Source organism: Calonectris borealis, chromosome 26 (assembly GCF_964195595.1).
Source record: "Calonectris borealis chromosome 26, bCalBor7.hap1.2, whole genome shotgun sequence".
Lineage (NCBI taxonomy): Eukaryota > Metazoa > Chordata > Aves > Procellariiformes > Procellariidae > Calonectris > Calonectris borealis.
In genome coordinates this window covers 8,546,601-8,560,487 of record NC_134337.1, presented here as the reverse complement: position 1 = coordinate 8,560,487, position 13,887 = coordinate 8,546,601, and the positions used below count along the sequence as shown (strand labels likewise).

The window sequence follows — 13,887 nt, the reverse complement described above, 5'->3', positions numbered from 1 at the left end:
ATTCCAAAACTCTCACATATATCTTTACATGCTTTATAACCCGGTTGCTAACTGTCCAAGTACTGCAGTCTGAATTGAAATTGATCTGCACTGGAATCAAAAGTTATGAGTTTGGGGGTTTTACATGAAACAGAGATCTATACAGAGATTTGGCAATAATTTTAAGCACTGCTATTCTTATTGGAAGCAATTAATTTAGTAAATTTACTAAATTTTCAGTTCTAAATAAGTTTCCAGGCAACATCCCCTTTTTGTCCGTTCTTCCTCACATTCTGTGGGATAACTGTTTAAAAAAATGGGAATTCCCTATATATACTTGTTTTGTTTGGCACTTGTTTCTCTTACAGGTGCCTGCAAGCAAAGAGTTTTTCAAGACACAGAACCACTTGCTTTTTGATGTGATCCATTTCTCCACTCTTACATTAAGCCCCTTGTAACACTGCTTTTAGACTGTTCAGCTTTTACTAGTGGCGTCTTTATCGCGATTGCCAAATAAGCAAAGAAATAGGGAGACTGATCATCTATATTTCAATTATTACCTTTTTCAGAGAGCTCTTAGATCAGTTGGTAAATACTGTATTTGTTTTACTGCAAACCCCCATGAAGCATTCATGCGTAAACAGCTTTTTATATATTTATAATGTGCCACTACTCCTACTAATGTGCTGAGACTAAGAAGGAAAAATGGAGTTTTTTACCCCCCTGAATGCACCTAAATTCTGAAGAAATACTTACTTCAGTAGGATATTTTATTAAACTCTGGGAATGGTAGATAGAGAGGAATAGTATATAGATGCTGTCTTCAGCATCATTTGAGTAACACTGCATCATTTACTGGATTCCACCACAACCGGGAATCCGGGAAGAAGACCGTAAAAGAACTTAAAAAAAAAACCCTGCTGAAAATAAACTCTTTTGTGGTTAAAAACCAGCCAGTTGGAACTGAAGCAGTGTTTTCTTAGGGTGGCAGAACAGTCGGAAAAGTTGTTGGATTATTTTTGGCAGTGGCCAGCATATTATAGCTCTATCATTACTGTTACTAAACTGACAAGAGTCCACTGAAAGGGTTATTACTTTACTAGTACATTCTTGCAAAAATTTAGCATACTCAGTCTGGTAGCATGAAGCTTTGGATTTTAGAACTTTGTTTGACCTTTCTGACACATTCATATCACTGTAACTAGCTTAACTCCTAACTACTTCAACCACACAGGTACAGTAGAACATGAGCCATGATCTACGGAGAGCAGCAAATCAAAGAGTGGCCAAATCATTGCCGAAGTGTTGCACAACGCGATACAATGAGCATGTAACAGATCGATTCCTGTGCCCTGCACTGCTTGAAAACAGGGTTGGAAGATTTCAGTTAGATTTTAAAAATTTAAGTAGCTTGTATTTGGATCTTGGTAAGAGCCAAACCCAGTGGCTACAGTTTCTGGAAGACAGCTCTCCTGTGGACAGAAACTATGCAGGTGTAAAATGAATCCAGTTCATGCTTTGGGGTTAGCAGCATGTTCTCCTTAGCAAATGCACTTGACTCTCCACACTGAATCCAGCAGGATTTTTTGTAGTACAGGAGTACCTTATACAACCCTTATTTACCTTATTAAATGGAACAGATAAACTATCTAAATATTTAAGATTAATAAAATACTATTTCTATCACTTTCAATGGCACACATGAATTTACAATCAGAAATGTACTCTGCTGAGAAGGTGTCAGCATGCTGGATTTAATTGGTGAAGAAAATAACGGTTTTCCCTTGATTTGGGGTCTATATGGCCATTCACAGTGTGGCAATTAAGACTAGAGTTATTTCTGTCTTTACAGTAGCCAGAGGACAAACATTTAAGTATGTGCCTTTATGTGTCTGCAAGTTTTGTATCTTCAGTTCTTCTCTAGTATCAGCCATGATAAGATAATTCTCTGCCAACAAATGGCAATCTGTGATTCTCCTGATTATCTAACTGAATTGACCAAGAGATTTCCCTGCTGTTGTAGCTGTTGCTTTCAGCCCATGCCTTCCTCTTCTTCACTAGGCTTCAGCAGCTACCCTTATCTTCTGGCCAATTTCTCCTAAATCTGGAAGCAGGTCTACAGTTTATGTTGCCTCAATGAAAAGAGTATCCCAGCCAAATAGCTCATTTGGATCCACTTTGAATCACATACCAAAAAAAAAACCCCAAAGTTGAAGGCCTTTGTGCTGTGAAAGGTCTTCAGATTCTCTCCTAAGCCAGGACAACTCAAGTATGTCTCTGGCCCTCACCTGATTCCTGCCTGAATACTAGTGAAAAAAGGAAGCCTGCCTAGAACAGAAAGAGGGTAACTCATTGTCTTTTCACCTCACCAGTGCTAGTTTGCCAAAGGTCTTGATTAAGAGTTTCCATCAGGTAAGGACACACTCGGTTCTCCCCCTAAAATGTCACCCCAAGCTTGTCACCAAGTTTCATTTCATACAGCATACTGATTTTCTGTTTTTTTCCTAAAATTGCAGACATCCAGCACTGAGGCTGACCAATTTGCTAGCTTTTAGGACACAGTGTCTTTTTACTCTAGCAGTATAAGAACCTTAGAACTTTTTTTTTTCTTTTTTTTCTTTTTCCACGTGTGAATGAAAGATCTCAGGCATCATCTCTTCACTGAAACAGAGCCTCAGCAGTCTCTTATGAAAGTGGAACTCATGTTCCAAACAATCAGCAGAGTCCAGTCACTATCGTTGGACAACCTGTGAGATGTTTCATCACTCCAGCCTGCTGAACTGCACACTTTCTTTCTCCTCCACTCACTTTCACTAAATGTGACACTACTACAAAACAGCCCAGCCAACTTTGCAACTGCATTTCTTCACACTTACCTCAAACAGTGATGGGAGAGGCTAGAATTATCCTGTAGGTAGCTGGTATTTCATGTGGAATATTACAATCACTAACAACGTTACTGTATGTGTTGACAAAAACTCAAAGGGAGAAACAGAAGTTATGTTCCACTGGCTGTTCAGAATGTACGGTAGCATGCATCTTGGCAACCCTCCTCCAGGGTCTCTAAAGGACTTCCAGCGTTTGGGGTATCATAAGAAGAGAAAGCATGGGGCACAAACTGCATAACTAAGATGTGTGCATAGCAGATCTGTGGATAAGTTCATGTCCTGCAGGTACTACAAACATCTCTAGTTTTGAGTGTTTGAGAATTGACCATTTTGAAGTACTGTGACAGAAAAAGGACACGGAGCTGGTGATAGTGCTGTTTAGACCGATCTGGACAACGAAGCAGAGTAGCCGCTGAGTTTTACATCAGCTGCATTTGCTGGCACACAACTTTCGGTGCCTTTACTTGTAACCAGACTTGTTTCCCAGACAAAGACGATGGGGGGTCTGAGCCCTCATTTGTCTATCGCTACTGTGCAAACTGAGCTCAGATAGTGACATCAGCAGGTATTGCTTCACTATGCCGCATCACTCCTGTTTTTGGTGAGCCTGGAAGATGCCCGAGAGGGATCGGGAGCAGCAGATTGTTAACCACGGTCTGGTAAAGGTGCTGAATAAAGGCAGCTCTGTCTTCCAAATGTGCTGCTCTTGAAAGTCGAGAACTGCACTTTAGACAACCTCTACACTGTAACAGTGAAAAAGGCACAGTTCAGAGAGCCAAGCAAGTGGATTTGCCCCTGTACTCCTGCTATCAAGTGGGGAATGGTACCGAAAAACACTTTTTTGCTGGCTAATTATTGAAACAAATACTTCTACTTCTAGTGGAACGCAGAATAAGCAACTCCCAGACTCAGCTACGCAGTCAAACTGGCCCGATGGCATGCTGCAGCCAATGCCAGCTCAGCGTCTGGATGAAATAACGATCTTGCTGGGGACTAGTTTTTTGTGCAGTATACTCAAAGGTAAGCACAATATACACACTCTTCTCAGAGCAGACTGAAATAGTCTATTACCAGTATCACACAGCAGCCTGAACAGCTATACCAGAAAAAGTGTTTAAATGACACTTGACCAACATACAAGTGGGGAAGAGAGTTGTCAGCTTGAACTTAAAAAAATCATTGGTCTGTCTTCTAAAGAATGAAGATGAGCGCATTTTGCATTTATACTCTTATTTTTGGAAAAGCTTAGTTCTTTGACTTATTAAACAAGTTGCTTCACTGATACCCAGCTAGCTATTGTCTGGCTAAAATGGGAGTTTCCACTTATTCTGTCTTCTTTTATTCTGTCTCCAGACATCATATCTTTTGTGGGGAATGTTTACTTATAATGACAGATGGTCCACTTAGAAGTCACAGTTCTTATTAAACATCCTCTGTTTTTAGTACAGTTTTTGTATTTTTGGCAAAGGTGATAATCTTTGTGGCCAATGTTACAAACAGCTACCCGTGTACTACCAGCATTAGAATTGGCAGCTGTGCATCTCCCTGGAAGTTCAGGTGGCTGCACTTGACATGCACTGTGAACACTTCTAGAAAGCACCATGAAAGGGTCTAGTAACTATGTGACAAAGTTTAGAAATAACCCCCCAAAATAATCCCCCCAAGCCTGTAAAATATCTGTACATGTCAGCAAAAAAGTCCACAATCCTCACAGTCTAAGGCACACCTATTCTTTAAATGTTAACTTTTTTTGCTTGTGTTGTCATCAAGTCTAGTCCTCTTTTTTAATCTGTCAGTTTCTATTCTCCAATAATTTAATAATTGCTTGAAAGATTCCATGTTGAATCTTCAGGAAAACTCCCAGGTATCCCAAATACATTTTGTCTGTGTTTGAGCCACTCTCCCCACAGAATGCTTTACCACAAGGAGAGGAAATACAAGTTTTTAAAATTAAAAAAAAAAGATCTTTCTGATTTTGTGTTAATGGCCTTAAAGCAATAATCTTAGCATATGCAACATAAGAAACTCAGAGAAGGGAGATAAACGTAGCTGCATTTTAGAGCAGTGAATCTTGTATAGCACAAAACCAAAACCAGCCCTTTGCTGACATTGCGATGTCTCTTTCCTATAGAAGGAAATAATAAAAAAAGGGTTTATGTATAAACACAGTAAGTTGAGGCTGCTATTGGCATGTCTAAATTGTGCCTGGATTTTGTTCCGCAAACCTTTTCCATTAACATTTCTGTTGGGAAAGCTAACTCTTTAGAGATGTAATGAACCATCTGATTTTAATTTGGTTGTAGAACAAGGGGTTACTCTCTGAATCGTGCGTAGCCAAGCTATTGAGCTACACCCAGCTCTATTTCCTTATACAGATGATGATGACTGCTCAAGCACAAGCAGCGTATGGGAAAGCAGCAACCCTCAGCTTTGTTTTAAGCAAATTAAAGTAGCTTTGGAACAGTAAGGATTTTCTCTGTGAGAGAGATTTGACTCTCCTCATAATCATTTTGTCCCCAATTCTTCCAGCCCAACTGTTGCACAGACAACTGCTAATGTGGCTTTTGGCCTTTCTCTTCTTTTCTCCCCTTGATGCAGGGACTGTAGCATCTTCACCCTCTTCAGTCACTACCTTCACTTGGCATCTCCTGCTGATTTCTTAAATGCTTGCCCAGCCCTGCACAAACACTGCTGTTTGTTTCATTTCAGTTCTTGTCCGAGATATGACTATCCACACAAGGTCCCATGGGACATGTTACGGTTCTGCATTTTCTACAAGATTGTGCTCTGGCAAAGCTAAAGCCCTGGTTGAGTGCTTTAGTGCTGCTTGGGATTTCAGTCTGAGAAAGCTGAACAGAAAGAGAGAGGGGGAACTTCAACAGTAATTGACCCACACCCAGAAAAAACATTAAGACATGCTGGGAAATCACAGTGGAACTGCAGAGCCCGATTCCTCTTTACAAAACCCTGTTTGTCCAGTCTATGCGCGGCTGCCTGCCTGCTGGCTGGACACCGTGTAATTCAGGGCCAGCTGAGACATGTCAGGCAAAACAAGGCAAAGAGACAGGGGAGGGGCCTCACTTGGTAGTTTTTTTCTGTTTATACCCTGTCTCTGCTTATTAAGTCTTCACAGAGGAAATACGTCTGCTATTAACTGCAATTTCAGATCATTTTTGAATGTCTCTTATTCCCAGGATGCCTGCTGCTGATTTGTTAACCCAACATGTGGCTGAATTAGTCAACACATGGTAGTTACCTAACAAGGTATCACTGCTGCTGGTCTTCTAGCATAAAATTGTTCTTAGCGAAGTTTTAGACATTTGTCTTATACTTTTCCACATCTAAACAGATGTGCATATTCTCCAGATCGAAGGAAGACTAGCACTGGCACTGGATCTGCTATGCAGTGACATTTGTGGAGCTTCTTGCTCATGGCACTCTGATAAAAGGAAGGTGTTTCCCTGTACATAATTCCCAGTACTACGGCCACAACGGTTTTAGCTATGCTATACCTAAGATGCCAACCCAGAAGTAGCCTGTCACCCATGGTGCTCCTATGTAATACCCATATTTGTCCCAATAGGCAGCTTGAACATGGAAAAATCCCATCTGCCCTTGTGACATGTGATGTCTGAGCTCTTCTGGGAAGGAGCCTGGGCTTTATCCGCCCAAAATCAGCAATGTGGTGCGTCCCGAAAGGGCAGATGGGATAGATGGAGGCTGCTGGAGGCTGCTGAGCCAGCCAGAGTGGTGAGGCTTGTCCACATGGCAGGTAAGCATGGCTGTTGTGTGTGACATGAATCGTGTGTGACAACGGCACGATTCACTGGGGGCTCCACCGCTTCCACAAGTACCGGCGTGGTGGTCCCCACCCTAGCTCCAAGGACACCTCTGCAGACAAATTAACTGAATGGACAGCTATTTTAGCCAAGGGACTGCTTCTACTCTCACTACTCTGCAGGGTATTTCCAGCCAGGAGACCAGCCCTGGCCAAAAAGGTTGCTGCAAAAATCACTAGAGATTTTACTCCTGAGAACATGCTGTCGCCATATAGTCTCCACATTAATAACACCAAGCAAGTGCTTCATAAACAGTGTTCTAATAACAAATACCAGAGGAATTAATAATAATCTAGCTATTATTTTCTAATGTTCTCGCTTTATTAAGAACATTTATACTGTCTGAATGAGCTCTTCCGGAAGAACAACATCTGGCACTCACATGAATACCTCATGAAATCTGTATGATCCTGGGTATCTCATAAATTTATTGTCAGCAACGGCATCCGTTTGTGCCAGCATGGCTTACAGTAATATTACGTTTTTCTTTTGTTCTAGGTGCATAGCGTAATGTCCATGCTGTACTACACTCTGATTATAGCTTTTTTGATCGGCACACAGGCAGCTCCAAAGTCAGAGGACAATGCTCCACTGGAGTATCCTGCAGAACACTCCCTGCTCAATATCCACCGGAGTAACAGACACCACGTTCCCAAGGCAGCTCCACAGACATCCCACGGTCACTCTACTTGGACGATAGGTAGACGAGAAGCTATAAATATCACCATGGACCCAAAATTTTTTAAGAAGAGGCGTTTCCGGTCTCCTCGGGTGCTGTTCAGCACACAGCCCCCCCCAGTGTCAGGGCAAGGACAGAATATGGGATTTCTCAGCAGTGCAGGTTCTCTCAACAGGACTGCCAGGACCAAGAGGACCGCGCATCCCGTATTACACCGGGGAGAGTTCTCAGTGTGTGACAGTGTCAGCATGTGGGTTGGGGACAAAACCACAGCCACTGACATTAAAGGCAAAGAGGTGACAGTGTTGGGAGAGGTCAACATTAACAACAACATCTTTAAGCAGTACTTTTTTGAGACCAAGTGCAGGGACCCTAAACCAGTCTCTAGTGGGTGCCGAGGGATTGATGCAAAGCACTGGAACTCTTACTGCACCACAACACACACCTTTGTCAAAGCGCTGACAATGGAGGGCAAGCAAGCAGCCTGGCGATTTATTCGAATTGACACAGCCTGTGTGTGTGTGCTCAGCAGGAAGTCAGGGAGACCCTGAGATGGATCTAAACCCCATGACAACATCCTCCTACCCCCCTACCTCAGTCTGTAAATTATTTTAAGTTATAAAGGACTGCATGGTATATTTATAGTTTATACAGTACAGAAAGAACCTCGTTATTTATTAAACTCTTTTGGAAACCTTTTGTGTTTTGCAATTTATTTACTGGCAGAACCCTTCAAAAGATGTTCACCTTAGTCTCGCTCAGCCCTACAACTCTGAAATGTTCACAGGGCCATTGAGCAATCTTTGCTTGCCATTCTACAAAAAGAAAACATTTTTCACAGTTTTGACTCTCTTCCACAACAAAAGAATTTTCCTCACAAAACCTGCCAGCTTACTGTGAAAATCTTCTAGGTTTATTTTAAATTTAAATCTTTTAAACTACCAAGAGACTGAAAAAGACCTTTCAAACTTGCTTCCAATTTTACTAATTATCCAAAAAGATATTAATCTTATATAATTAATCATCTTAGTGAGCTCCTGGTAGAAATACTAGTTCTTCATGTTGTTAGATAAATTTCTAAGTAAGACCTTTAGTGCATTTTTTAAAATTGCCGAATTATTTTCATTGCAAAAATAATCCGTTCTGAATTATTTTGGAACATTTGTCTGCACAAGAGTAGAATCTAGATGTAGTGTATTTTTGCATTAAAATGGTATTTTACAGCTCATTACTTACGAGCTATATTAGAGTAATGGGGTTGCAAATGTCAGTGTACCTATATAAATAAAAAAAAAGTTCATGTGGCTTATAATTAAAATTTGAAAATTCTCTCAAGCTAGTATTTTGGCAACGGGGACTTGACATAGGAGCAAGTCTTTTCATGCATGATAGAAGAAAACTTTAAAAAAAAAAAAATCACTGAGGCTGTGTTTTAGCAAGGAGCCCCAAAATAACCCTATGCTCATAATTTCTGTGTTTTGGAGAACATTGGTCTCTAGAAGTACACAGTGGAGCCTGAGGCCTGTGATGGGTGTTTCAGTCATTGCACACTGAATAAAGCTGCAGTTTCTCTCATTGTTTCCTTTGGAAAAGCAGCTGTTACCCATTGTAGAAACTGTTTCAAAACAAATACCATTAAGGTTTTTCAGCTTGGTTTCTTCCAAATCTTAGAGGGCACACTTTCACCCTTGCCTTCCCTCATGCACACTTATTTCTTTAAGGAAAAAAGCAGACCTGACATTTGCTTCCTCCACATAAACAGCAAAGAAGAGCAGCAGATTTCTAGAGAAAATGCATTGTGGTAAAATAGTGCCAGTGGAAATAACCACACCTAGGCAAGATATGCTTTCTGGTATGATAGTGCCAGTCTGTGTGAAGTGGAAGGCACTGAGACAGAGACCATTCCTGATAATCACTGGTACGCCACTTTTCAGCCCCCTCTAGTAGGTGGTTATGGTGTGGGACAGCAATATTCCAGTGAGAATGTTTTGCTCTCTCCAGAACAACGTATTTGCAATATTTGCATGAATAGTCAGTTATCTAGAAGGTCAAGGAGAGGGCAGGCTCCTGACTGTCCTGTGTCCTCCAAATAACGACGACTTGTTCTGGAGCAGGGGGAGGCAATGAAGACTGAAGAATACTTACAGTGCAATCCTGCAGGCATCAGATGCTCTGACACAGTATCAGAATACAACAGCAGTGGCAGCCACCTGCCAGTCATCGCAGGAGAGGTGGAGGGAGATCAGTGAAACATACAGTATTCTGAAGCAAAGAAAAACGTGGAATTGGAACAGAGTCCCACCTGTGCTCTTTGGTGGCCTTAAAGCAATGGACAAAAGTAACAAAATTGCTTCAGAAGTGCTCTTCACCATACATGACACAATGCGACTAGGGAAAATGAAGCTGCTAGTCACCCAGGACTTCCAGGTTTATGGAGACTGCCATTATTTTACCACTGACGTAACAAAACTGCAATTGAAAGTATATCATGAATGCATTTGGTAATTCCAAACATGTGGAAGACTTGGCATTTCTTCAAAGAGCTCTGAAAATGACGACTTCCTTCTTAAAGCAATCTTGGGAGCTGACATTCCTTCCACATCCAGCCCCCTTAGGAGTTCCCCTGACTACACCTTAAAGCACATTCTTGCCAAAAACAAGGTACTACTACCTATAACACCCAATCTGAGGGACAAAGAGCTGTCATTAAAAGCTCTATGAACTACTGTTATAAATCTTGATCTCAATTAAAATTGCTATTAATAAACATTTAGCTATTCATTATGGGGGGAGGGTTTATTTAGTCTTGCAGATATTGATGCGATCTATTCCACATTTATCCCTTCAGCTGATTTTTATTTTGTGCTCCCAAGACTGAAACTAGACTACTGGTTCATCCTTCATGACAATGATCTATTGTATTACTGACACTTCTTGCCTGTTGATAAAAAAGATCTCAAAAGGGAGGGTGGAAGAGTGAAAAGGACAGTTCCATACATTCACACTTGATCTTGATCCCACTGTTAATTGCAGAATCTGGAATTCCAGACTTAGAGCCACAAACACAGGCCTGCAACTTAAATTTTAAGGGTGTACATAATTTCTCCCCCTGCACATATGTTATTGTTATGCCTGTGTGACACATTGATGTGACCAATGATCTACTGAGAAGTGGTGAAGTATTTCAAGAAATTAATTTAATGAGAATGTGGTTTTTTATGACTATAAAATAAGAAAAACCTGGAAAAGTGCATTCTTAGAAAGAGAAATATTGCGATATTTCAATTTTTTTATTAACTGTGCACTTAAATGGCAAGATAAGGCTCCATCTCTGACCATAGCTACACAAACCCAATCTGTGAGATTCCCCCTGCAGCACTCAAACTTTATTCCACTTACAGATGTTTGCGCCACGTTTAAAGACTAGGATTTAAAACAACAGTAGTCCTAGCCGTTCTTGCAGTAACTGGCATCACACCTCCCTGTTACCTCCAGCAATACAGAAATATTCTTGATAAAGCCCAAGCACAGAGTGAGTTAGTATCATACGATAAGGATACCCTGAACAGCCAGAAATGAAGTACAGGACTGACTGCCTGGAGGTATAAGGAACTGTCATCTCTGGACATGCCAGAGAACAGCTGAGACAAATATCTGCCAGAAATGCTTCTGCCTTGAGTGAGATGCAAGGACTACATGACTTTCAGTGACATTTGCCACAATTTGCATACTTCCAGACAAGAGTTAAATTATAACTCTTTTTGTTGAAGTCATGCTCACAGTTGTCACCCATCTACAGAAAGGCTGAGAAAGAACTTTTGAACATTTTCAGTTATGTATATGGACCCTATTAAACATGGCCCCATACTTTTTGAATTTCAATATATGTATGAAGGAGTACAAAATTCATGCAATAATTGCTGTGTAGAAACTCACAAATGCTACTGGTCTACAGCACAGCAGGCTAGGTTAATAAAATCAGAAATAGAACAAAACCTGGGAAAGCATTTTTGATACCGTTGTTTATACTCTGGAGGCTTAGCCTTCCAAACCACAGTGAACCCAATAACAAGACATCTTTCATAAAGACCTTCTGATTATCTCAGTAAAAAGTATCTCTTAGCATCCTACATCAGAGACAGGTGAACCGTCATGGAAAATTCCTCTACACAAAGACATTGCGAGGGTATCTTAAAAGCCAGTGTTTCCCACATTATACTAGCAACTCGGTCTCAGAATGTAATGCCTCCAGGAGGTGAATCAGTGTGTGCATTAGTCACTGATTATCCTGACTGCTCTCTGCTTCCTTGGGCAACCAACTGGTATCTTAAAAGCAAAGAGCTACATCAACATTTAATTAGAAAACTAACTCAGTGCCAAGCTGTTGTTAATTTTTTTTTCCCCAGAGATAAAATCCAGCTAGAGATGCCTGAGATATCATCTCAGTTGCAGTGACTTGATCTTTTACATCATTAGGTTACAGCAGATTGTTGTACGCAATGCCTTCTGGCCAGAGTACAGAAAAGGGAACAAAACCACCTGTCTTCAGTTTGCTCTTCTGAAAAGTACACCCGTGAGGAATATCAGACCAACATATAGGAATGATAGAACTTTTAGAGATAGATTATGCAGATTAAATATTAACAGCGTGCAAATTTATGTATTCTAATTTGAAATATCTTTCTTCAGTGTTGAAGTAAGTAATTTTCCAAATACTTAATGAGAATTGACTCAGTGCTGCTGTTTGGGAAGCTGTGACAGCCACTATCAACTGTCAACATAGTTGTTGTGTTAAGTCTGTAGCTTGTAAATATTTTCAGGAACTGTCCTTTATCACGGTTAGCTTTTAGCTTGCTTGCTTTTTTTTTTCCCCTCCAATCAAGCATGTAGTCGTCTGCCATTTTATTGTCTGCAACTCACATACAACATACAGAATCCTGTATTGCTGCAAAGTCAGGTACAAAGAGGCTTGAGTGCCTTGCTTAAATACCTTTCTCTTTTTTTTTTTTTTTTTTTTAAAATACAATTCCTGTGTAATGTCAGTGTTACGTTTACTGATTGAGAACAGTGCCCTCTCTCAGTGGCTTAGAGTTACTGACGAGATGGCAGTATGTTACAAACTCACTTGCTGGAGAAATCAGACTGATGGCAATTACAGCAAATCATACTAAGACGTTATACAGTAGGGCAAAAGTGGAAGTCTGTTTTCTTACATGATTTTAAGGAAAGAGGAAAACAAATACAGGATTACTGCTCAGCAGGAATTTCCTGGATTCTCAATGAGATCTCATGTGATCAAACCTATACCACAACTGCAAGAGAAGAGATGAGGGACTGAAGAGCCAGGTGACATCATAGCTCAACTTACACTGCTGAAACATTGTTAAAGGCACCTAAAATGGTTTATTTTGCTGTTGTTTCCACTGTATCCAAGGAATGACATGAGCACCCATATTCAGATAAGTTACTTTCATTTGTAATAGCTGCAGTTTGAACATACATGCTGATTCAAGACTGCAGTTCAGCATGGAGAGTTCTGCAGTAGAATGGACTTGATAACCGCATTCACTTATTTGTATAAAGTGACAAAAACTGAAAAACCTGCGAGGAAGGATCTCCACAAACCAACTTTGTTCAACATAACTGCTAGCTTGCAGCACACTTCATTTCTTAAGAGCGCCTCTGGTACCCACAGCTTCTCCACTTCTTTTGAAACACGTGCTACACACTGTTTGCTGGATTCTCTTCTGACTGTTTAAGAAGTTTACCAAATTTTAATTATTTATACGAGCTCGACAACCAACTGCTTCCCTAAAGATGAAGTGCCTTCACTTCTTTGTAAAGTCTTACTTATAAGGAATGAAAACAATTATGGCTAAGAGAAAGGAAAGCTATTTCATATAAAATAAGATCAATTAGAGGGACTGCTATGAAACAGACAGATTTATTAGAAGAATTGCATAGTCACTATTACAAGAATCTGAAATTCATCTCTATAGATTCTGAGGAAAGAAAAACAAGATCCTTATGTTTAAAAAGCAAATCAGACCAGACTTGGTTTCACCTTTAGCCAAATGCCACATGCATGGCACCAATGATTTCACTACTGCTCACTTGGTCTGACTAAGGAGTGCAGGTTAAATTTTGCCTGGAGAAAAACAGTTCGTTCTCTAGAAAGATGAAGAAAGTGTGGACCATAATCAGTTTCCATCACCTAACGTGGGACTCATCCTCTCGTCACTGCTGGCATTACAGTTTTGGTTTGGTGGTGGTTTTTGTTCGGGCAGGGGGGACACGGCGCAGGGGACGACGACACATGTCTGAAATCCTACTGGTTACGCAATCATTGCTACTGCTGATTTGATGCCAAAAGCCTGGAACGCCAGAAATCCCATTCTAATGCCTAGACCTGCAATCAGGTTATATTTCTTTGGGCCTTGCCTTATTTTCACTTCAACTGCAATACATACAGGAAATTTTCACAATGACAGAGAAAGAGCCA

The 13,887-nt window shown here is 40.6% G+C and overlaps 1 protein-coding gene across 1 annotated transcript; it reads left to right on the top strand.

The window, feature by feature from the left end:
- The first annotated feature begins 7,206 nt into the window (after window positions 1-7,206).
- Window positions 7,207-8,083, top strand: NGF (nerve growth factor). The gene has a single exon (XM_075174377.1). The coding sequence runs from the start codon at window positions 7,217-7,219 to the stop codon at window positions 7,934-7,936; it is 720 nt and encodes a 239-aa protein (XP_075030478.1). The 5' UTR covers window positions 7,207-7,216; the 3' UTR covers window positions 7,937-8,083.
- Window positions 8,084-13,887: the final 5,804 nt, after the last annotated feature.